This window comes from Neophocaena asiaeorientalis, unplaced genomic scaffold (genome assembly GCF_003031525.2).
Source record: "Neophocaena asiaeorientalis asiaeorientalis breed wild unplaced genomic scaffold, Neophocaena_asiaeorientalis_V1.1 scaffold975, whole genome shotgun sequence".
NCBI lineage: Eukaryota > Metazoa > Chordata > Mammalia > Artiodactyla > Phocoenidae > Neophocaena > Neophocaena asiaeorientalis.
Window position 1 is genome coordinate 1,077,658 of NW_020173266.1, and position 23,021 is coordinate 1,100,678.

Consider the following 23,021-nt stretch of genomic DNA (forward strand, 5'->3'; position numbering starts at 1 on the left):
CCATTGAATTTATTTCACCTTGCAGAGAAACCTAGGAATTTTCAGTTGTAGAGAAACTGACAATTCACAGTTGTATGTTGAGTCACTGGAGCACACGGTTGTTCAAAATATTTTGGGAATAAAATAATAAATTTCACATGAGCTATACAATGTTACCAATAATTTCTACCATTTGCTACGTCAAAATTTATCATCAAAAGTACCAAACAAAAATGAAAAATAATTTAAACCTATCATGAAAAGAAAATATAGGCTAAGAGACTGAAAGATGCCGATCATAGGATTAAAACAAATAACAAAAAGAAAAATAAAAACCAAGCAAATCTATACATTCAAAGCCATAAATTTCGGACACTAGTTCTCTTTTTGCCACCTCCTCACTGTGGGTCTTTATCCACTCGTACTATTTTGAAGACTTACTTGCCTTCTCTTTAAATGAGGAGATTTAATGAGATATTTTTCTGGATCTAAAATTCTACAATTGTAATCTGTGATTAAAAATGAACCTATATTTTAAAACATCAACAGAGTTTGAAGGAAAGGAAACAAACGATAATAAACAGTTAAGCAAGAAAGAGTGATTGGTTTAATAAATATATTAATATGAGCAACTCAGGGGAAGCAAATAATTTGATATACATTCAAACTGACATTCTTAAATATTTGTTTAACATTTATCTCATGTTGTCAAGAGAAATTTTAATAAAAATATTTATTCTCTCTTTAAAGTAAGCAATTTCTTGCAAAGCAAACATATTTTAACATGTTTGGAACTGCCAAAGAGTTCTTTGTTTGTTTTCGTTTTTAAATTTCCACTAAAACTGCTGTACACTATACTGTGAGCAGGGTCAGTCTACATTTTGGCAATTATGTATGAGGTGTTGGAAATCCAGGTTAACTGGCCATATCCCTAATTTACTCCAGGGCTCTTTCTGTCTATCCCTGATTAGACTAATGACCCGGCCAGGGGTTTGAGTACTTGCCACCTCTCTCTGCAACTCCCACGACCAGACTGTCACACTGCAGCCCTGGTCAAATGGTGTGATTCTGATTGGCTACTGTTTTTTTTCCAAATTAAAATTTCACCTTCTAAAGACAAAGATGTGTCACCACTGATTTTTTTTAAAACACCTGTTGCTTCTGAAATGATCCCCCAAAGACAAGGTTCAAATATATTTAACCAAAAGAAGTATCAACAAGGAAGTAACAGGTTGTAGTATGCCAAGCATCTTGTAAATTCCTTTAAAAATGAGTCAAATTTCTTTACAAACACACGTTACAGTGACAAAATCTAATTTTACCCTAATAATTCAATCCATGATCCCCAAATCCCTTTTCCATTAGAGTATAAAAGATCTGTATATTCTCTTATCAAGTTAAATGAATACATTAAAAGATATAACAATTTAATGAAAGCATGAAAATTATTCATTTCCATTGAGAAGTTTACTATATCAATTATTTTAAAAAATGAATTAACCTTGGGAAAATAGGTGTTTTTGTCTACAGAGGATTATATTAGTCTAGTCTCTCTGTGAATCAAAGGAAAAAAGATAGAATACTAGAAACTAGAGATACAGAATTCTTCAGTCTCTGATAAGTCCCTAAACGAAACCATTCAAACTCTGCAAAGTTTAATGGACAGAATTTCAATTTCAGTTCTGCATTGTTAAGAATCTTTGGTGTTCCAGCAAACCTCTGAAATGTATAACCTGGGAAGAGAAGCTTTAAATCATTTCCTCTTTTCCAAGGAAATAAATTCTACTAGCATAAACACTACCTTAGTGGCAGAATCCACAGCGGACCCTCTTCCCAGTAGCTCGTGAACCAGCCCCACATGGCCTTCCTTGGCAGCCAGATGGAGAGCGTTGAGTCCATTCTGAGAAGAGAAACAAACAAGGCCTCAGAAGTGGAGTAATGATGAGGCAGACAGTGGCTGATCTTATGCAAGTATATAACCCAGAAGATGGACAGACTCTGATCCCCTCATTTTCTCTTTCTTTTTGCATTAGCTTGAAGCTATTAATTTCAGAGAGACTAATTTCCAGTGATTTTGATTCAGAGAGGCAAAGAGGTAAATATTCATTAGAAATGTGGATCTGCAACTTCAACAAACTTTCTTTTTAGACTAAGAAATATCTAAATACTTTTGCAATGAGGAAAGAAAAAGAGCAACTCTGTATCATTTGTTGTGCTAGCCAGAAATAAAATTCTGTAGTTTCTAGAACATAAAGAACTTTAAATAAATCTTACTTTTTAAACAAATGGGAGAGAAATGTCCTCTTCATAAAAAGTAATTAGTGTCATAGGACAAATTCTAAGGTAAAACAACTTTGTAAGGACAACATTGTACTTAAAAAAACATTTAGCACTATGTCACTAATTTGTCTTGAGGGTTTTTTTCAAAAATTTATCTTATAATCTATGATAGTATTGAAATACCTGGTTCCCATCTATCTAAATTCCTGAAAAATTCATTACTCACCATAGCATTGAAAAAACTCTTTGAAAATTTCACTAAATATGGTATCTACATATATTATACTGACAAAGTTTGAAAGCAGATCTTGTCATACATATAGGAAGAACCAAGTACAAATTGCTTCATGGCAAATTTCCTATTTGTGGTCATTGTATATCTTATACTTAATGATTTTCTTATGAAAAGTATTCAGGCTTTTATGTGTGACTCAAAAATAAAGTAATATTTGCTTTTCTTCTTTGCAAAACATGGTCCTGGTTTGTCAACAACATCTAACTTTGAGTAGTTGACAAAGTTGCATTCAGTACTATTAATACATTCATGTCATGGTTTCCATATATTTACTGGCACAAAATGATAAGAATTAAATTTATTATTATCATTTATTAAATTAAAATTTGAAATTTATGATTATGTATATTCCTAGAACATTTAACAAATGAATTGACAATATAATAAAAACTTGAAAAATATGAAGTTTTATGACCCCTGGATTCTACTAGCTTGCCAATGATGTTAATGGTGTTGACTGTACACAAATGATTCCGCAAAGAAAATTAATTTTCACTCCCTTTACCAGACCAAGGAAAGCATTATATTTTAAAGTTGTTTTCTGAGTTAATTACTCAACACCCAGTCTCCTTGGCAACAGGAAGTATTTGATTTAAACAGAGGTAATCTATTTCACGAACAGTAAATTCATTCTAACAAATAAGGAAGGGAAAGCAGTATGTCCATTGGGTAGGAATTTTTGTTGTTGTTGTTTTGTTTTTTTGCGGTACGCAGGCCTCTCACTGTTGTGGCCTCTCCTGTTGCGGAGCACAGGCTCCGGACGCGCAGGCTCAGCGGCCATGGCTCACGGGCCCAGCCGCTCCGTGGCATGTGGGATCTTCCTGGGCGGGGGCATGAACCCGTGTCCCCTGCATCGGCAGGCGGACTCTCAACCGCTGCGCCACCAGGGAAGCCCGGGTAGGGATTTTTAAGGAGCTAACTAAGCCTGATGATAGTTAAGAGCCTTTAACTTTCCCGATATCTTTTTTAATTTATATATTCTTCAGCATGACATTTATTGATTTTCCTACGTTGTTTACAGGAAGAAATCTTTTACTCTGTATCATGAGCCATTGCTTAAATGTTTTGGAGAGTGGATCCATTCTTTCAGTCTGTAAGAATCAAATGTTCCAATCCTTGGGAATTGTTGAAATAGCCTAGCAAACTAATATTTAAATAATTTTGCATTTTAAGATGTTTCTTTTTTTTAAAGATGTTTCTTGTAAGAAGTTGCCTTTCCTTTTCCTCAATTCCTACCCTAGACTGGCTTGAAAATGATCTCAACAGTGCATTCTGAATGTAACTTTCTATGAAATTTAAAATAGAAAGGTTTGAGAATTAAGACTTTTTAAAGGTGAAAATTTTTATTTCATTACATGAGTGACCAACTTTCTGAAGGTTAGAGCATTTGTGATACTCTTCTCAATCTCCCATCTGGGAGATATTACTCCCGTCACTACAGCATCAGCTCAGCTGAAACCTTTAACTTGCTGTAGACCACACTGTTAGAACACTAAACTTACTATGTTCATGTTTCAATAAATATTGACAATAACTTTTTAAAAAGTTAACAAAGGTAACAAGACACCATCTCAAATAGAATATAGTTGACACAATCTAAAAACTTATGAAGTTCAAATATATATTTAACTTAAAAAATTTCAGGAGACATTATTCTAAGGAGGACTCCAATGCCAAACTATTTCTTAGTTTACTCCATACTTTTCTTTTCATGAATACAAAATGTAGCCTACCTCATTTTCACACACACAAAAACACAAACAGAAAACATTTAAATCTGCAGAACAGGATAGAACATTTTCTCAATAACTGGCCAGCTTTCTTCTCAATTAATTACAAGGCTGGGATCTAAAAAGAATTTTATGAGGACAAAGTACCTTTTTGGGGGGGGCACAAAGATCCTACTACAAGTCACTGCAATATAGTTGCAATTTATTTAAAAAGTCATTAAGAATATGATTAAAATTTTTTATATGAGGGAATAGTTCAGAAACAAAATTGTCTATAATATGTAAATCGAATTCAGGATATACATATGTCTTCAAGATTTCTGTAACACTAATACTACCAAAACTAGAGTGATTATAAAGACACAGATGATAATAGGTGAAATTCTAATTATAAATGTTGTAAATTCTTAAGCTGCCTTCTTTTAAAATACAGTCAAATTGGGACTGCTATCATATCGTTGAATTCATGTCCTTCAGCTGTAGGAAACAGAAGACAAGCAACTTTCTTTAAGTTAATGTTTTGGTTTTAGAATTTCTAACCCAAAATATATTTAATTAGCAGTTGAATATGTTGGGTCATTGTTATCAGAAAAAGCAACTCAGCAGCAACTGGACTTAACACCAAAATGTTTGATCTTGTGAATATGAGCTAACATATAAATTAATCATGTTTAAAATGGAAAGTGATAAATAAACCTATTTAATAGTACAGCTCAGCTAACTCTTTGAGAATGTATTTTGTAGTTAACCCATTTGGGTGAGTCTCTCAGATCATGCTTCTAAAAACCAAATTTCCTATAGGAGCTACGCTAACTCTCTTTAGCTTTCCACACTCTATTACCAATACTAGCCCACATTCCAAAGGATGTTTTGTTGTTAGATATTTTTCACTTTGTTGGATGTGGGGTGGGAAGGAGGCAGACATGCAAAACTGGTCAGACTTTTTGTATTTGGGTTCAAATACAGGGCAGGGCTTAGTATTTTCCCAGGAATGCCTCCCACATATATGGTATTTGAGGCACATAGGTCCTTTTTTATATCAAAACAGAAGATATTGTCACTTTCTGCATTTATTAGGACACTCATGATGAGCTTACTGAGCTCTGGCTAAAAAGTGTTCTGAGGCAAACTCATATTTAACAGAAACATTAACTATTCATTCTCCTAGATTAATATCAGAGTAGACATTCAGTGAGATCACCAAAAAGCAACATACCCGGGACATGTTATCTCTGTTCTCTACAGAAATGGCTTCACGGAATCATAAAATGTTACTACAAATTTGATTTTTACATAAGGCAGATACAAGCAATGTCCATTTGAGCAATATTTATGTACTTGTGTCTATTTTTAGATGGGTTATCTTGATGAACTATTGTTGAGTTCAATAACAGGAAAAATTTTAGTAATAGGAAAAGCCACTGTGCTTATTCTCACTAATCTTTAATTTAGGAAAATTGCATAATTCAATGTGTTTGTCTTTTTTCACAAGTTTACAGGAAACACAGAATAAATTCAGTATCCATTGGAATTAAGTAACACATGTCCTTATTCCTCTCGTCTTTTTACTTGGTTTTGCTTTTGTCTTGTTTAGTTTCATTTTTAATAATATCAGAATTACAGTATACGAGTGAGTGTGTATATATTGAATATATGTTGTGCCACCAATACTTCATGGCAAAAAAAAATTGTCAGTGATTTTGTATCTCAAAACAGCACTATGCCAAGTGCTATTCTCACTTAGTTTTATGTATTCCCTACCTGATAGGATTTATAGACAGCAATTATACTTTGATAGACAGAGTTGCTGATTCTAATTAGCTACTCAGTGACTCAAAATACCGACCAACACTGTTGAAAAAACTTAGAAAATTTTAAATGATTCAAAAATCAAAAACAAAATTTTAAGAGAAAAATTCAAGAATTAATTAAATCTGAAAAATAGTAGGCTAAGCAGTGAGTTAATATCCTCAGTATGTTCGAGAATAAAAACATTGGTATTATAATTCTGTTGAAACAAACCTGGAGGAAAATAAATAAATTCACAGTAAAAAGAATTTAGATGAGCACTGGAAGAACATCCTTACCATTGAGTTAAAGAATACTGGAAATATTTCTTTTTAAGGTTTTAAAGTTTAAATATTTCTCATTTGTATGTGATTGACTGAATGTGGGGATTTTCTTCCTTTTTCTTTCTTCCCTTCCTTTTTATCTTTTAATTCTTCTTCTACTACTACTTTTTTTTTCTTTTTCTTTTTTGAGACAGTGTGGTCAACTGCAGGAATAACATGGTGATGGGAATGATAAGAAATGCAATCTTCTCCTTGCTCCACTACTAACCAGAAGTGTGAATTTGGGCAAATCACTTAACCTCTCTGTGGTCTAATGGTCTTATCTACAAATAATATTTATAATGATGACAATGAAAAACAATGATGATGATGGTAAAGAAATAAACATTCATGAGCACCTGTTATGTGCCCATCATTGCTTTAGCCTTTTTCGGGGGGTCAGGGCAGGGATGAATGTAAATTTATTGAAACTGGTTTTGGGGAGGATGGGTGAGCGGATAGTTATGGGTTTTCCAAAAAGAACTGTGGGTAGCAGCCAGCGCCCAGCCAAAAGGAAACAGGTGCTCAGCCACAGACCCTATCTCAGTCCCAATTTCTTCTGCTTCTTGCACTCAAGGCCCAGTTTCCGGGCCTTCCACGTGCTCTTGCGCAGCTTGGTGAGGCGCGAGCCTACTTACTTCGCATTCATCTCAACACACGGAGCGCACATAGTTGCTGGGGTCCTTAAAGCTGAAGAAGCTATAGCCCATGATCTTGCCAGTGCACTTGTCGCAGATCCCCTTAGCCTTAAAGAAGCATGGGAAGGGGAAGGGGCTAAAGGTGAGTTCCAAGATGGCATCTCCATTTCATTGCCCAGATCCCCACAGAAGATTCGGAAACCATCTGCATCCCACTCCAGCAGGCTGAGGTCCTCCCAGCTGCTCTCAGCTGCCGGTGCGAATGCTGCGTCAACTTCTCTGGCTTTCCTTTCTTCTTGTCCTCACCCAGGGACTCTGGGATCTAGAGGGTCACAAGGCCAGGGCAAGGGGGCAGGGGCCAGGAGCTAAGGAATGTGTGCTGGAGTCAGTAAGCCTGGCACACTACTTCCAGCAGGAGGGGTAGGGGCTCAGGCAAATCCATGGTCAGGGCCAGTGGTAGGTGGCCAGGGCCCAAAGACCAGGACCAGCTGGGGTGCTTCCTGCCCTCACAGCCACCAGCACCCTAGCCTCCTCCAGCCCAGCTGCTGCCACCACCACTGCCTCTTCCTTCTCTTCCAGAATCAACCCCAGGCTGACGCCTAGCTCTCGGTATGCTGCTGGCTCTTCTAGGAGAGGCCTCAGAGCAGCCATGGAACCCAGGGAAGGGCTTCAGGACCCCAAGCCATTGGTGACAGCATTAGAGGTGGTCCGGGGGTTGGGGGGGTCCAGGCAGAAAAGGGGGCCCACGAGGGCCTGGTGAGGGGGCAGCAGGGCCATGGGGTGAGGACTGCCTGCTGCAGAGTAAAGAGCAGAATGTGCTCTCTGTAGCACTGGATAAGGAAAGGAGCCCTCTGTGGTGGGTGCCACAGCTGTTCATGGCAGGAACAGGGCTTCTCCAGCCTTTGGACTGTCCAGTTGAATCCAACCATGGGGGCCAAATGCACCTGGAAACGAGGTACACCACAAAGGGAGGGTCACCCACCATGGGAGGAACCACTGGCCACGGTGGCTGCCCAGGTCTGGAGAGTCTGTTGGACCCGCTGGTATATTGGTCGCTATCGTTGGGCAGGCACAGGAACTGCTGGGAACTGCATCATTTCTACCATGGGGACTGTGGGCACTGGGGTACAGCAGGCATAGCAGTTGGGATTCTGGTTACCAGAGCCCCAGAACTTCCTGCTCAAACAGGGCCGTCTCTGCCTCCATCTCTTCCAAGCTTTCCTTGCTGCCCTTGCCCGGGTGCTGGCACCAGGGCCCAGGAACACAGGTCCTCCTGCACCTGGGGATCGCAGGGCTGGCCCGCCACCTGCTATCATTACTGTGGCAGCATCCTGAATGGGGACCAACCAAAGCAGGCTACTACTGATAAGTCTTTGATATTGGCTTTATGTAAGTTAACGTGGATAAAAGAATATGAACTTGAGTCTTTTGAAACAATCAAGAAATATTCATTGAGCTGGTTTATTGTGAGCAAAATATCGATTGGGCTTATAGATCTGTGAGTTCCAGGCAAGATATCACTTTGATCTACAACTTTTGGAATAATTCTATTTCTACATAATATCATTAAAATGACTAAATATACCATGTAGTTTAAAAATAAGATCTTAAGGCTACTTTGAAACCACCATGTGCACATTAATCAACCTTAAAGGACACAGTTATCTTCTTTGTTTAGCACTTCTATTAAATTTCTATAAAGCAACATTATAACATTTTGTCTATAACCAAATTTTGCAATAAGCTCTATTCTCCATTTCTCTTGATGATTCTATGAGATATTTTGCCCATTGACTGCTTTTCTATGATCATATAAAACTAGTGGATGAAACCCCAGGTAGAACCAATAAAAATTTTATACCACCATTTCAGCATTGGTTACATTTCTGGCACATACGGACAATGTATAGACTAGTCCATTTTTAAAAGTTGAGGAACAGATTCAAGAAGATACAGCTAACCATACATGAAACTTAAATGCTTGCATCAAAATGCGTTAAATTGTTTTGGATCTTAGGACAAATCTGTAATTAATATAAACTTATCAGTTAATCAACAAGCATTTGCTAGTTACCCACCAAGTACTTAGCTCTAGGTGCTAGGTTCTAAGAGAGGACCAGTGACATAGTTTCTGTCCCAAGAGAGCCCCCCAAATATTTATTATTACACAACTGAAAATCACCTCTGTGCTAGCATATACTCATCCATGATGTTTTCAAATCTTTGGCTATTCTACTTTGCAAATCTTACATGTTGAATTAAGGGTCCTCCAGTCTGTCAGAAAAGTACAACTAACTTAATATATAACTTCCTTAATAACATTAAAATTTAAAAATTTGAAAGGAGGCAATTGTAAATATGAGTTCTTGAAAATACTAAAGGAAAAAGATGGAGGGCAAATGGATATATCAACGGGAAAATAACAGAGAAGAGAAAGTGAAATTTGTTCCCTAACCTCCACCCCACCCCCACTCATAACGGGGCTCCTGTGTCAGAGACACCCTAAATGAGGAGCTCTTTTCAAGAGGAACTACATGCCCACATATAGAGATACAAATAATTATGAAATGCAGTTTACAGTTTCGCTCTGCCATTACCATAAATGACACTGGTGAAAGGAATCATCTATATAATGGGAGGAAAAAATCAAACTCAAAATGAAAATGACCTGTTTACATATTCCCAATCCAATTCCCACTCAGTATACTCATCCATAATGTATCTGCACCTTTCCCACCTCTTTCATGGTGGCTGCTCTAAACTAAGAGTACTCACTATGATGGAATTAAGAATGTATTTAGTTTTCATGAAGATGGGGAAAAGCAAAGCATGTGTCATCTTTTGTCAGTTGAACTGATCTTACTGTGTCTTTGATGTCCAAAGATTTCTGATTTAATATATAAATCAAACTATGGATGACCCAAGAGGAAACTTGTTTTACTAGTGAGTTATTCTCAAATCCTAGAGGCTTTCTTTTTAATTCCAAAATGATGAATATTTAATGAGGATTTGCTAAGTCTTCATCAATTAAAAAATATTTACAATGAGGCTTGAAATTTGGTGGCTCATTGGTCATTTCATAGGGAAAAAGCTTAGAATAAGACTGCTTCAAAGATACGACTTTATATAGTCTATTTCTGGATCTCCATTTCAACCATAGTGGAAGCCCATCTAGCACTCCTGGCTGGTACCTCCCTTTTTGGCACTGGTCTTTTCCCCTGTCTAACCCCATCAAATGTTTCAATCATACAACCCCCCAAATACGGAGAATGACATTAAATATGATGGTGAGTTAGCCTGGGAGAAGAAAGAGTTATGAAAATTCTTCAAAATCTTACCAAGAAGGATGAAAGATTATGAGAGCTGAGAAATAAATACTTAATGAATGAAAGAGAAGCTTAGTGACATGGATATCATTATTATATTTTATATTTTACATATATTATTATATTCTATAGATGAAGATACTAAAATTCTCAGAAGCCAAGTGATTTGCCTCAAAGATCCTTACCACCAAGAAGAGGAAGAGCAAAAATTCAAACTTAGATCTGATTTCCAAACTCATGCTTTCAAAAAAGCTAAAATAATTAAGCTCCACACCAGTGTTTCAAAGTGTAGGTCATCATGCACAAGTACGTCATAAAATCTGTTTAATGGATTGCCCATCAGTGTATTTCAAAACATGAAGTAGAGCAAAGAAAAATAGAGTGCACTGTGGGTGGCAAGTGTAGATTTTGTTTCGGAGGGTTTTTCTGGTGTAACTTTACATACACATATATGTGTACACACGTCTGCATGTGTGTGTGCATGTGGTGTGCTCCTGTGTGTGTGTGTGCCTGTGCACACATGCTTCTCTAGATTACAAAAAAAAAAACCAAGGAAGTTTAGGCAAGACCCAAGACATGAGGGCATCTTGGGGAAACAAGATGCTGTTTCAGACCAAATAAGTAAAAAAGCTAATGCTTACAAAGGGCCCTCTAAGAGAGGAATGGTTTTTATGATATGCTTATTTGAATTTTATGATATCAATAATTTTCATTTTAGATGAGTGCTGTGATGCAAATAAGATGAATAACGTTGGGACAAACAAGGATTCTTCCTTTTGAAAATACTAGCAGAATCATGGTTAAACCACATCCACATCTGGAGTTCCAAGAGGGAGTGTGGAATAGTGGAGAACACACATGTTAGAGTTCCTATTCTGTCTCTCCATTACTAGCAATATAATTTAGTTTCTTCACTAGTAAAAGGGGAAGTTTCCATTCTGCCTTCTACAGATAGTCATTTAAAAGAGAATATAGAGGGGCGCCTTCAAGATGCTGGAGGAGTAAGATGTGGAGATCACTTTCCTCCCCACAAATACATCAGAAATACATCTACATGTGGAACAACTCCTACACAACACCTACTGAACGCTGGCAGAAGACCTCAGACTTCCCAAAAGGCAAGAAACTCCCCACATACTGGGGTAGGGCAAAAGGAAAAATAGACATTAAACAATAGGGATGGGACCTGCACCTCTGGGAGGGAGCTGTGAAGGAGGAAAGGTTTCCACACACTAGGAAGCCCCTTTGCGGGCGGAGACTGTGGGTGGCGGAGGTGGGGAACTTCGGACATGAAGGAGAGCGTAGCAGTAGGGGTGCAGAGGGCAAAGCGGAGAGATTCATGGACAGAGGATCAGTGCCGACCAGCACTCCCCAGCCCGAGAGGCTTGTCTGCTCACCCACCAGGGTGGGCAGGGGCTGGGAGCTGAGGCTCGGGCTTCGGTGGAATCCCAGGGAAAGGACTGGGGTTGGCTGCATGAACCAGCTGGAAGGGGGCTACTGCGCCACAGCTAGCCGGGAGGGAGTCCGGGAAAAAGTCTGGACCTGCTGAAGAGGCAAGAGACCATTGTTTCAGGATGCGCGAGGAGAGGGGATTCAGAGCACCGCCTAAACGAGCTCTAGAGATGGGCGCGAGCCGCAGCTCTCAGTGCGAACACAAGAGACGGGCAGGCATGAGATGCTAAGGCTGCTGCTGCAGCCACCAAGAAGCCTGTGTGCAAGCACAGGTCACTATCCACACCTCCCCTCCCAGGAGCCGGTGCAGCCCGCCACTGCCAGGGTCCCGTGATCCAGGGACAATTTCCCCGGGAGAACACACGGCGGGCCTCAGGCTGCTGCAACGTCACGCAGGACTTTGCCACCGCAGGCTCACCCCGCATCTGTACCCCTCCCTTCCCACGGACTGAGTGACCCAGAGCCCCTGAATCAGCCACTCATTTAACCCCGTCCTGTATGGGCGGGAACAGATGCCCTCAGGAGACCTACATGCAGAGGGGAGGCCAAATCCAAACCTGAACCCCAGGAGCTGTGCGAACAAAGAGAGAAAGGGAAATCTCTCCCAGCAGCCTCAGGAGCAGCAGATTAAAGCTCCACAATCAACTTGATGAACCCTGCATCTGTGGAATACCTGAATAGACAATGAATCATCCCAAAATTGAGGCAGTGGACGTTGGGAGAAACTTTAGACTTCAGGTTTGCTTTCTGCATCTAGTTTGTTTCTTGTTTTATGTTTATCTTAGTTTAGTATTTAGAGCTTGTTATGACTGGTAGATTTATTGATTTGGTTGCTCTCTTCCTTTTTTAATTTTATATATATATATATATATATATATATAATTTCTATTTTAATATTTTCTTTCTCTTTTCTTTCTTTCTTTCCCTCCCTCCCTCCCTCCCTTTCTTTTTCTCCCTTTTGGTGCACTGGCCAAGTGTCAGGCCTGAGCCTCTGAGGCGGGAAAGCCGAGTTCAGGACACTGGTCCACCACAGACCGCCCAGCCCAACGTAATATCAAATGGCGAAAGCTGTCCCAGAGACCTCCATCTCAATGCTAAGACCCAGTTCCACTCAACGACCAGCAAGCTACAGTGCTGGATACCCTAAGCTGAACAACTAGAAAGACATGAACACAAACTCACCCATTAGCAGAGAGGTTGCCTAGAATCATAATAACTTCACAAACACCCCAAAACACACCACTTGACGTGGTCCTGCCAACCAGCAAGATAAGATCCAGTCTCATCCACCAGAACACAGGCACCAGTCCCCTCCACCAGGAAGCCTACACAACCCACTGAACCAATCTTACCCACTGGGAGCAGACACCAAAAGTAACGGGAACTACGAACCTGCAGCCTGCGAAAAGGAGACCCCCAAACAAATTAAGTTAAGCAAAATGAGAAGACAGAGAAATACACAGCAGATGAAGGAGCAAGGTAAAAACTCACCAGACCAAACAAATGAAGAGGAAGTAGGCAGTCTACCTGAAAAAGAATTCAAAGTAATGATAGTAAAGATGATCCAAAATCTTGGGAATAGAATGGAGAAAATACAAGAAACATTTAACAAGGACCTAGAAGAACTAAAAAGCAAATAAACAATGATGAACAACAGAATAAATGAAATTAAAAATTCTCTAGAAGGAATCAATAGCAGAATAACTGAGGCAGAAGAATGGATAAATGACCTGGAAGATAAAACAGTGGCAATAACTACCACAGAGCAGACTAAAGAAAAAAGAATGAAAAGAATTGAGGATAATCTCAGAGACCCCTGGGACAACATTAAATGCACCAACATTCGAATTATACGGGTCCCGGAAGAAAAAGAGAAAAAAAAGGGACTGAGTAAATATTTGAAAAGATGATAGTTGAAAACTTCCCTAATATGGGTAAGGAAATTGTCAATCAAGTCCAGGAAGTGCAGAGATTCCCATAAAGGATAAATCAAAGGAGAAACTTGCCAAGACACATATTAATCAAACTACCAAATACTAAATACAAAGAAAAAATATTAAAAGCAGCAAAGGAAAAGTAACAACATACAAGGGAATCCCCATAAGGTTAACAACTGATCTTTCACCAGAAACTCTGCAAGCCAGAAGGGAGTGGCAGGACATATTTAAAGTGATGAAAGGGAAAAACCTACAACCAAGATTACTCTACCCAGCAAGGATCTCATTCAGATTTGATGGAGAAATTAAAACCTTTTACAGACAAGCAAAAGCTAAGAGAAATCAGCACCACCAAACCAGCTCTACAACAAATGCTAAAGGAACTTGTCTAGGCAGGAAATATAAGAGAAGGAAAAAGACTTGCAATAACAAATGCAAAACAGTTAAGAAAATGGTAATAGGAACATACATATCGATAACTACCTTATATGTAAATGGATTAAATGCTCCAACCAAAAGATACAGACTGGCTGAATGGATACTAAAACCCTTACATATGCTGTCTACAACAGACTCACTTCAGACGTAGGGACACATACAGACTGAAAGGGAGGGGATGGAAAAAGATATTCCATATAAATGGAAATCAAAAGAAAGCTGGAGTAGCAATTCTCATGTCAGACAAAATAGCCTTTAAAATAAAGTCTATTACAAGAGACAAAGAAGGACACTACATAATGATCAAGGGATCGATCCAAGAAGAAGATATAACAACTGTAAATATTTATGCACCCAACATAGGAGCACCTCAATACATAAGGCAAATGCTAACAGCCATAAAAGGAGAAATTGACAGTAACACAATCATAGTAGGGGACTTTAACACCTCACTTTCACAGATCATCCAAAATGAAAATAAATAAGGAAACATAAGCTTTAAATGATACATTAAATAAGATGGACTTAATTGATATTTATAGGACATTCTGGCCAAAAACAATGGAATACACTTTCTTCTCAAGTGCTCATGGAACATTCTCCAGGATAGATCATATCTTGGGTCACAAATCAAGCCTTGGTAAATTTAAGAAAATTGAAATCATATCAAGTATCTTTTCTGACCACAACGCTATGAGACTAGATATCAATTACAGGAAAAAAATCTGTAAAAATTACAAACACATGGAGGCTAAACAATACACTATTAAATAACAATGATATCACTGAAGAAATCAAAAAGGAAATCAAAAAATACCCAGAAGCAAATGACAATGAAAACACGACGACCCAAAACCTATGGGACACAGCAAAAGCAGTTCTAAGAGGGACGTTTATAGCAATACAATCCTACCTCAAGAAACAAGAAACATCTTAAATAAACAACTTAAGCTTACACCTGAAGCAAATAGAGAAAGAAGAACAAAAAACCCCAAAGTTAGCAGAAGGAAAGAAATCATAAAGATCAGATCAGAAATAAATGAAAAAGAAATGAAGGAAATGGTAGCAAAGATCAATAAAACTAAAAGTTGGTTCTTTGAGAAGATAAACAAAATTGAAAAACCATTAGGCAGACTCATCAAGAAAAAAATGAAGACTCAAATCAGTAGATTTAGAAATGAAAAAGGAGAAGTAACAACTGACACTGCAAAAATATAGCAGAGGGAGGAACACTACCAAACTCATTCTATGAGGCCACCATCACCCTGATATCAAAAGATGCAACAACAAAAAAAAACAATAGGGCTTCACTGGTGGCGCAGTGCTTGAGAGTCCGCCTGCCAATGCAGGGGACACGGGTTCATGCCCTGGTCTGGGAAGATCCCACATGTCGTGGAGTGGCTGGGCCATTATTCAATATAGTTTTGGAAGTTTTAGCCACAGCAATCAGAGAAGAAGAAAAAGAAATAAAGGGAATCCAAATCGGAAAAGAAGAAATAAAATTGTCTCTATTTGCAGATGACACGATACTATATAGAATCCTAAAAATGCTACCAGAAAACTACTAGAGCTAATCAATGAATTTGGCAAAGCAGCAGGATACAAAATTAATTCACAGAAATCTCTTGCATTCCTATACACTAATGATGAAAAATCTGAAAGAGAAATTAAGGAAACACTCCCATTTACCATTGCAACAAAAAGAATAAAATACCTAGGAATAAACCTACCTAAGTGCACAAAAGACCTGTATGCAGAAAACTATAAGACACTGATGAAAGAAATTAAAGATGATGCAAACGGATGGAGAGATATACCATTTTCTTGGATTGGAAGAATCAACTTTGTGAAAATGACTGTACTACCCAAAGCAATCTACAGATTCGGTGCCATCCCTATCAAACTACCAATGCCATTTTTCACGGAACTAGGACAAAACATTTCACAATACGTATGGAAACACAAAAGACCCCGAATAGCCAAAGCAATCTTGAGAAAGAAAAAAAAAAAAAAAAAAGAAAAACAAAGCTGGAGGAATCAGGCTTCCAGACTTCAGACTACACTATAAAGCTACAGTAATCAAGACAGTGTGGTACTGGCACAAAAACAGAAATATAGATCAGTGGAACAGGATAGAAATCCCAGAGATAAACCCACGCACATATGGTCACCTTATATTTGATAAAGGAGGCAAGAATATACAATGGAGAAAAGACAGCCTCTTCAATAAGTGGTGCTGGGAAAACTGGACAGCTACATTTAAAAGAATGAAATTAGAACACTCCCTAACACCATATGCAAAAATAAACTCAAAATGGATTAAAGACCTAAATGTAAGGCCAGACACTATAAAAGTCTTAGAGGAAAACATAGGCAGAACACTACGACATAAATCACAGTGAGATCCTTTTTGACCTACCTCCTAGAGAAATGGAAATAAAAACAAAAATAAATAAAAGGGACCTAATGAAACTTAAAAGCTTTTTGGCACAGCAAAGGAAGCCATAAACAAGATGAAAAGACAACCCTCAGAATGGGAGAAAATATTTGCAAACGAAGCAACTGACAAAGGATTAATCTCCAAAATATACAGCAGCCCATGCAGCTCAATATCAAAAAAACAAACAACCCAATCCAAAAATGGGCAGAAGACCTAAATAGACATTTTTCCAAAGAAGATATACAGATTGCCAACAAACACATGAGATGATGCTCAACATCACTAATCATTAGAGAAATGAAAAGCAAAACTACAATGAGGTATCACCTCACACTGGTCAGAATGGCCATCATCAAAAAATCTACAACCAATAAATGCTGGAGAGAGTGTGGAGTAAAGGGAACCCTGCTGCACCGTTGGTGGGAATGTAAATTGGTGCAACCACTATGGAGAACAGTATGGAGGCTCCTGAGAAAACTAAAAACAGAACTACCATACGACCCAGCAATCCCACTACTGGGCATATACCCTGAGAAAACCATAATTCAAAGAGTCATGTACCACAATGTTCATTGCAGCTCTATTTACAATAGCCAGGACATGGAAGCAACCTAAGTGTCCATCGACAGATGAATGGATAAAGAAGATGTGGCACATATATGCAGTGGAATATTACTCAGCCATAAAATGGAATGAAATTGAGTTATTTGTAGTGAGGTGGATGGACCTAGAGACTATCATACAGAGTGAAGTACGTCAGAAACAGAAAAACAAACACCATATGCTAACACTTATATATGGAATATATATATAAAAAAAAAAACCAATGGTTCTGATGAACTTAGGGGCAGGACAGGAATAAATACTCAGACATAGAGAATGGACCTGCGGACACAGGAAGGGAGAAGGGTAAGCTGGGATGAAGTGAGAGAGTGGCATGGACATATAATGAATAAAATAAAATGGCAAAAATGCAAAAAACCAAGAATATAAAGTAATGTATGTCATTGTAAAGCAATTATACTCCAATAAAGATGTAAAAATATATATAAATAAAATAATGTATGTTTATGTTATTTGGACTCTTACAAATGTAAGATATTATGATTTCCTGGTTAGATGCAGAAAGTAATAAATTCACACATATTCCTAACTCTTTCTGTTTTCTATCACAGAGATCTGGATAAACATGATGAGCTGAATTGAGTGTTTTTTCTTTCATGGAAGGGGCCACAAGCAGATGGCACTCTGAAGTCAGAAGTCCACGTTGAGTTTCACTGGGCTAAAATCATGGTGTCAGCAGGACTGCATTCCTTCTAGAGGTTCTAGGGTAGAACAGTTCTTTTTGCCTTCTCCAGCTTCTAGAGGCCACCTGCATTCCTTGGCTTGTGGCCTCTTCCTCCATGGTTAAAGCCCACAGAGGAGCATGTACAAATCACTCTTGAATTGAGTATTTTGGGTCTAACATATAATGCTTACCTGGGCTGGGAAAATTATTAAGTTAGACAGAAATGATTATTTTTAAATGTATTTTGAATTCTAATGAAACCTAAAAAGCAGATGGGAACCTGGTCTCTTAGTAGTCATCCTGTCAAAAATTCAAAGAGCTGTTATTTTACTACTGAGTTTTAACTCTCCTAAGTTAAATGTCATTTTCATGTGGTCTCATTTCTCTGGTTAATTTTATGAGAAATGATATATAAATTACTTTTTAGTATTTGACTTAACATGTGTTAAAGCAAGACATCTGACTTAACATGAAGCTCAAAGACAGAAAATTATTTGAGCTACTTATTATAATAGTCATGGTTTAAAGAGATTTAGACATTAAAAGTCAGAAGCAAATTATTTAAATAAAACCTATAACTTATTACAGTTTATTCTCATGTGTCAGACTTAGATCTAAGCTTTTAATTGCATTAACTCATTTAACCCTGAACTGAACATTATGAGTTATGAACTACCTGGTGATTCTAGCTCAGAAACTATATTCTTAACCCCTACCATTAAAACAAAAAAAAAAAAACCTATGGGCTCTGCATTATAATTCTATTTCGCTTTCTTTAGACCTCAATTTCTCATTAACTCTTAGTTGATATTTTTTAGAATAAAAATATCTTAGCCTCTGATAATAAGTCAGTAGTTAAGGAGAAAAATTATTTCCTTTAGGCTTCTAGACTTACAATCTCTAAGAGTGTCAAAATTAGAAAGGAATTCTATAATGATTTCTAGACAGTTACAGTATCATGTCCATGCCAAGCTTAGTTAGTTTTAATTTAACTTAAAAATGGAGGAAAGGGGTTATGTTTGGTTGATCCCATAAGTTACTTACAGTAGTAAAATTCTTTGGTTCTTAAATGACAAGTAATGAGAGTATAATTTCCAGAAGATTTAAAGAAAATATCGGGCTTCCCTGGTGGCGCAGTGGTTGAGAGTCCGCCTGCCAATGCAGGCGACGTGGCTTCGTGTTCCGGTCCGGGAGGATCCCGCGTGCCGCGGAGCAGCTGGGCCTGTGAGCCATGGCCGCTGGGCCTGCGCGTCCGGAGCCTATGCTCCGCAGCGGGAGAGGCCACAACAGTGAGAGGCCGCGTACCGCAAAAAAAAAAAAAAAAAAAAAAAAAAAAAAAAAAATAGAAATTATCTACTAGACGAAGTCTCATCTTTGTATATTTATCACTGACTCATTTAATATTTCAATCAATTCATCTTAAAAGAGGGCATTAAAAACATGGATCTTCTTCTGACATAGAATTTATCAAGATTGGCAAGCAGGGGAAGGAATGTATATCAGAATTAACCAGTAACTTTTTTTTAAATGAAACGAGAAAACTCCTCTAGTGGGGCAGCCTGAAGTGGATGTGCCTCCAAGGGCCAAGGGTGAGATTGAAGTGAGAGAGTGAAAGAGCGGCAGGACCTCAAAGGGAAGGAAGCAAGACAGGAGCGTGCAACCTAAAAAGGTTCCGCACCGCTCATTCTAGTATGTGCTGTGTCCGCCTACTTCTAGTGAGACACAAGAATGTTGTCCACCATATTAAACTCAGATAAAAACATGGCACAGAGTTTCAAATTAATGTAAACTAGAGAAAGCTTAAATTCAATAATTAATAATAACTGAATATCAATTATTCACCTAAACTTTTTTGTACATGTATTATATGCCAAGCATTGTGCGAGGAACCAAGTTTACATTTCCAGCTACCCATAAAAAAATCTAGTAATGTTATTAGATAATTAATAATAATACCCCTTTTTTACAATTTTAATTAAAAATAAGCCAAATTTGGCTTGCTGGGCTCTAAAAGAATATGGGAAGAGTGAGGAGGGAGCCATCAAACAAGAAAACTTAGCTTATGGGAGTCTTCCAAGTACCACACCATCACTCTGCTTTCCATCATAATATTGGGCTGGCCAAAAAGTTCATTCAGGTTTTTCCAGACGATGTTATGGAAAAAACTTTTGGGCCAACCCAATAAAATGATTCCTGCAAATTGCATTCATTATCAATTTCAGGTTTGTCTGCAATACACAAGCCAGCTTAGTCACTTTAACCTCTGAACAATCACAAAATTTGGTTCTTTTCACAATTGATTGAATTTTGTGTCCTGTTTATCTTCCCAACAAGGCTTCTTATGAACAAAAGTCAAATCTATTCACCTTTGTAACCTCTACGCCTAATATAGTACCTAGCAGAAGGCGAAGGATACTGCAGTAATATTCTTACAATGAATGAGCTAATGAATAGTATGTACCATGCAGAGGTAAACAGGATTTTGTTTAATTCATCCAGTCACTGTGCATTCTATCAGGAAATGTGGTCAGTGCACAGACAAGTCAGGTACAACTACGTCCACCTCTAGCCTTTGGAAACACAATCAGGAAAAGTGCACTCTCTGAGGCTAAAGCTGGTTAATATTAATGTGTATAAGAGCAAATTAGACCGTGAGACAACGATTTAATCTAAAGTGGCTTTTCGGGCTTCTCTGGTGGCGCAGTGGTTGAGAGTCCGCCTGCCGATGCAGGGGACATGGGTTCGTGCCCTGGTCCGGGAAGATCCCACATGCCGCGGAGCGGCTGGGCCCGTGAGCCACGGCTGCTGAGCCTGTGCGTCCGGGGCCTGTGCATCGCAACGGGAGAGGCCACAGCAGTGAGAGGCCCGCGTACCGCAAAAAAAAAAAAAAAAAAAAAAGATAAAGTGGCTTTTCTCAGCCTGGGATGCTTGGATGTGCTCTTGAGGATCTCAGAATTCTCTGAGAATTTTTTTAATCTGATATTTTCATTTAAGTGCCAATCTTAAAAAAATTAATAGACATATATGCTAGATCATCTGGGTAAATCACATTTAATTAAATATCATCTAGTAATTTCTTGTTCTTGTGTTCTTGATTGATTCCAAGGGATTATTTAAAGGAACATGAATCTTAATGCAGGATTTCTGAAACTGAAGCATACAGATGTATTCTCAGGGCTCCCCCCCAAATCTCCTTCTCTAAGTAGGAGAAATACTACCTCAAGAGATGGTCTGTAAACATAACGTGATGAAACTTGGGTATTTCCATTTGGAAAGCAGAATAGATGGTTGAGGAAGGAACACTAGAACCTTCCTAAGTATTAGAAGCTTTACTATTTCCCACAGAATAACAAGTTGTCTGAAAGGGATAATGACAATTTTGATTAAGTTGGAAGGAATAAACTTGTTAGAACTTATCCAGAATTTGTCCATCCAGCTACTCTAGCTTGAGTGAAATCATCCACTGTGGCCAGCCCAACTTTTTGTTAATTAACTTCTCTCCAACTGCAACTGTCACAGCCATAATTTGGTCTCCTGAATGAGTGTGTGCAACACAGTGGGTTTTCTCACGTATCATTTGAGCCCAAAGTAGTCTCCCTTTAAGGTAGAGAAGTATGTTGTGAAGATTACATACATAAAGTATGTAACACAGTGATGAGCATGTCGTAGGCATGCAATAAAGAAATTATTATTTGATATCATAGGTATTATTACTTCCCATTTCACGAATGGATTATTTGACTCAGAATAATTTAAGTGATTGGCTCAATGTCTGTGTTTATTCAATTATTCATTTATCAAATATTAATTGGAAACCTATTGTGTACCAATCCTGGGTCTTATTCCTTCCAGCAAAGTGCCCTTTTCACTAAACACTGAAGCTTAAATACTAGTTTATAAATCATTCATTGTGACCTGGTTCATATAAGCTAGTAGCCGTATTTAGATAGGTATACTGCATGGGCCTTTCTTTTTAAACCCCTTAATTTTCCTGTGTTGTTGATGTTCCAAGTTCCCAGTTTGTGGATCTTGCCTTCCTTTCTGTGTATTGCTAAATTGTTAGCTGTGAACGCAAATGGTTAATAAGAATCTAATGTCTTCTTTAGAGACACAGAAATCTCACTAAAAGGAGTCATTAAAAAGGGCTGTAGGATTCCCTGGTGGCACAGTGATTGAGAGTTCGTCTGCCGATGCAGGGGACACGGGTTCGCGCCCCGGTCCGGAGGGATCCCACATGCCACGGAGCGGCTGGGCCCGTGAGCCATGGTCACTGGGCCTGCACGTCCGGAGCCTGTGCTCCACAACGGGAGAGGCCACAACAACGAGAGGCCCGCACTGGTGGCGCAGTGATTGAGAGTTCGTCTGCCGATGCAGGGGACACAGGTTCGCGCCCCGGTCCGGAGGGATCCCACATGCCACGGAGCGGCTGGGCCCGTGAGCCATGGTCACTGGGCCTGCACGTCCGGAGCCTGTGCTCCGCAACGGGAGAGGCCACAACAACGAGAGGCCCGCGTACCACAAAAAAAAAAAAAAAGGGCTGTAGAGACCGTCTCCAGTTTGAGGTCTAAATTAATAATTTCAAGGGAACTTGAATAACAGATCTCTTGATATAACTTCTGGTGGTTGCTTTGGATGAGAATATATATTCTCACCTCCCTGGTAAATTGCTTCTTTCTCATGCTACTTCCCTCCTCTGCCTCCCATGGGCACTATTGTTGTCTTCCCTCATTCCTTAAGGGAAATATCACATCACAGGTTCTCCGATAAACTTCTTTCCCAAGGGCAGTGGCATGCTTCTCTCACCCCCGCAGTGAGTCTGCATACCCACTCAGGTGCAGGGTTTAGTTTCAGATTGTCCTCTCTGCCCCCTCTACCCTGCACAAAGAAGTTTTCTTCTTTTTATTGATTGTAGCTTTTTTTTTTTTTTTTTTTGGGTGGTGGTAGCTAGGGGAACGAGGGTGTGGGGAGAGCCAGGGATGACCTCTTCCAAGGTGTGCCCTTATAAGCTTTTGTTCATCTGCATCTTAGACTCTTTCATCTTACCCTGAAGACCTTTCATTTCTGCGGGAAGAGGCTGAAAAGAAACTGAGTAAAGGACTAAAATCAG

The 23,021-nt window shown here is 38.7% G+C and overlaps 1 protein-coding gene and 1 pseudogene across 4 annotated transcripts in view; both read right to left on the minus strand.

Annotated features, from left to right (window-relative positions):
* Positions 1-23,021, minus strand: part of ANK2 (ankyrin 2) — a 238,632-nt gene that overhangs the window by 171,109 nt on the left and 44,502 nt on the right. For all 4 annotated transcript variants that reach the window (XM_024745661.1, XM_024745659.1, XM_024745658.1 and 1 more), the window contains exon 3: positions 1,781-1,879. In XM_024745661.1, the coding sequence (XP_024601429.1) occupies positions 1,781-1,879 (99 nt within the window). The remainder of the gene's footprint in view (positions 1-1,780; positions 1,880-23,021) is intronic.
* On the minus strand, positions 6,934-8,349 carry LOC112400104 (RNA-binding protein 42 pseudogene; annotated as a pseudogene).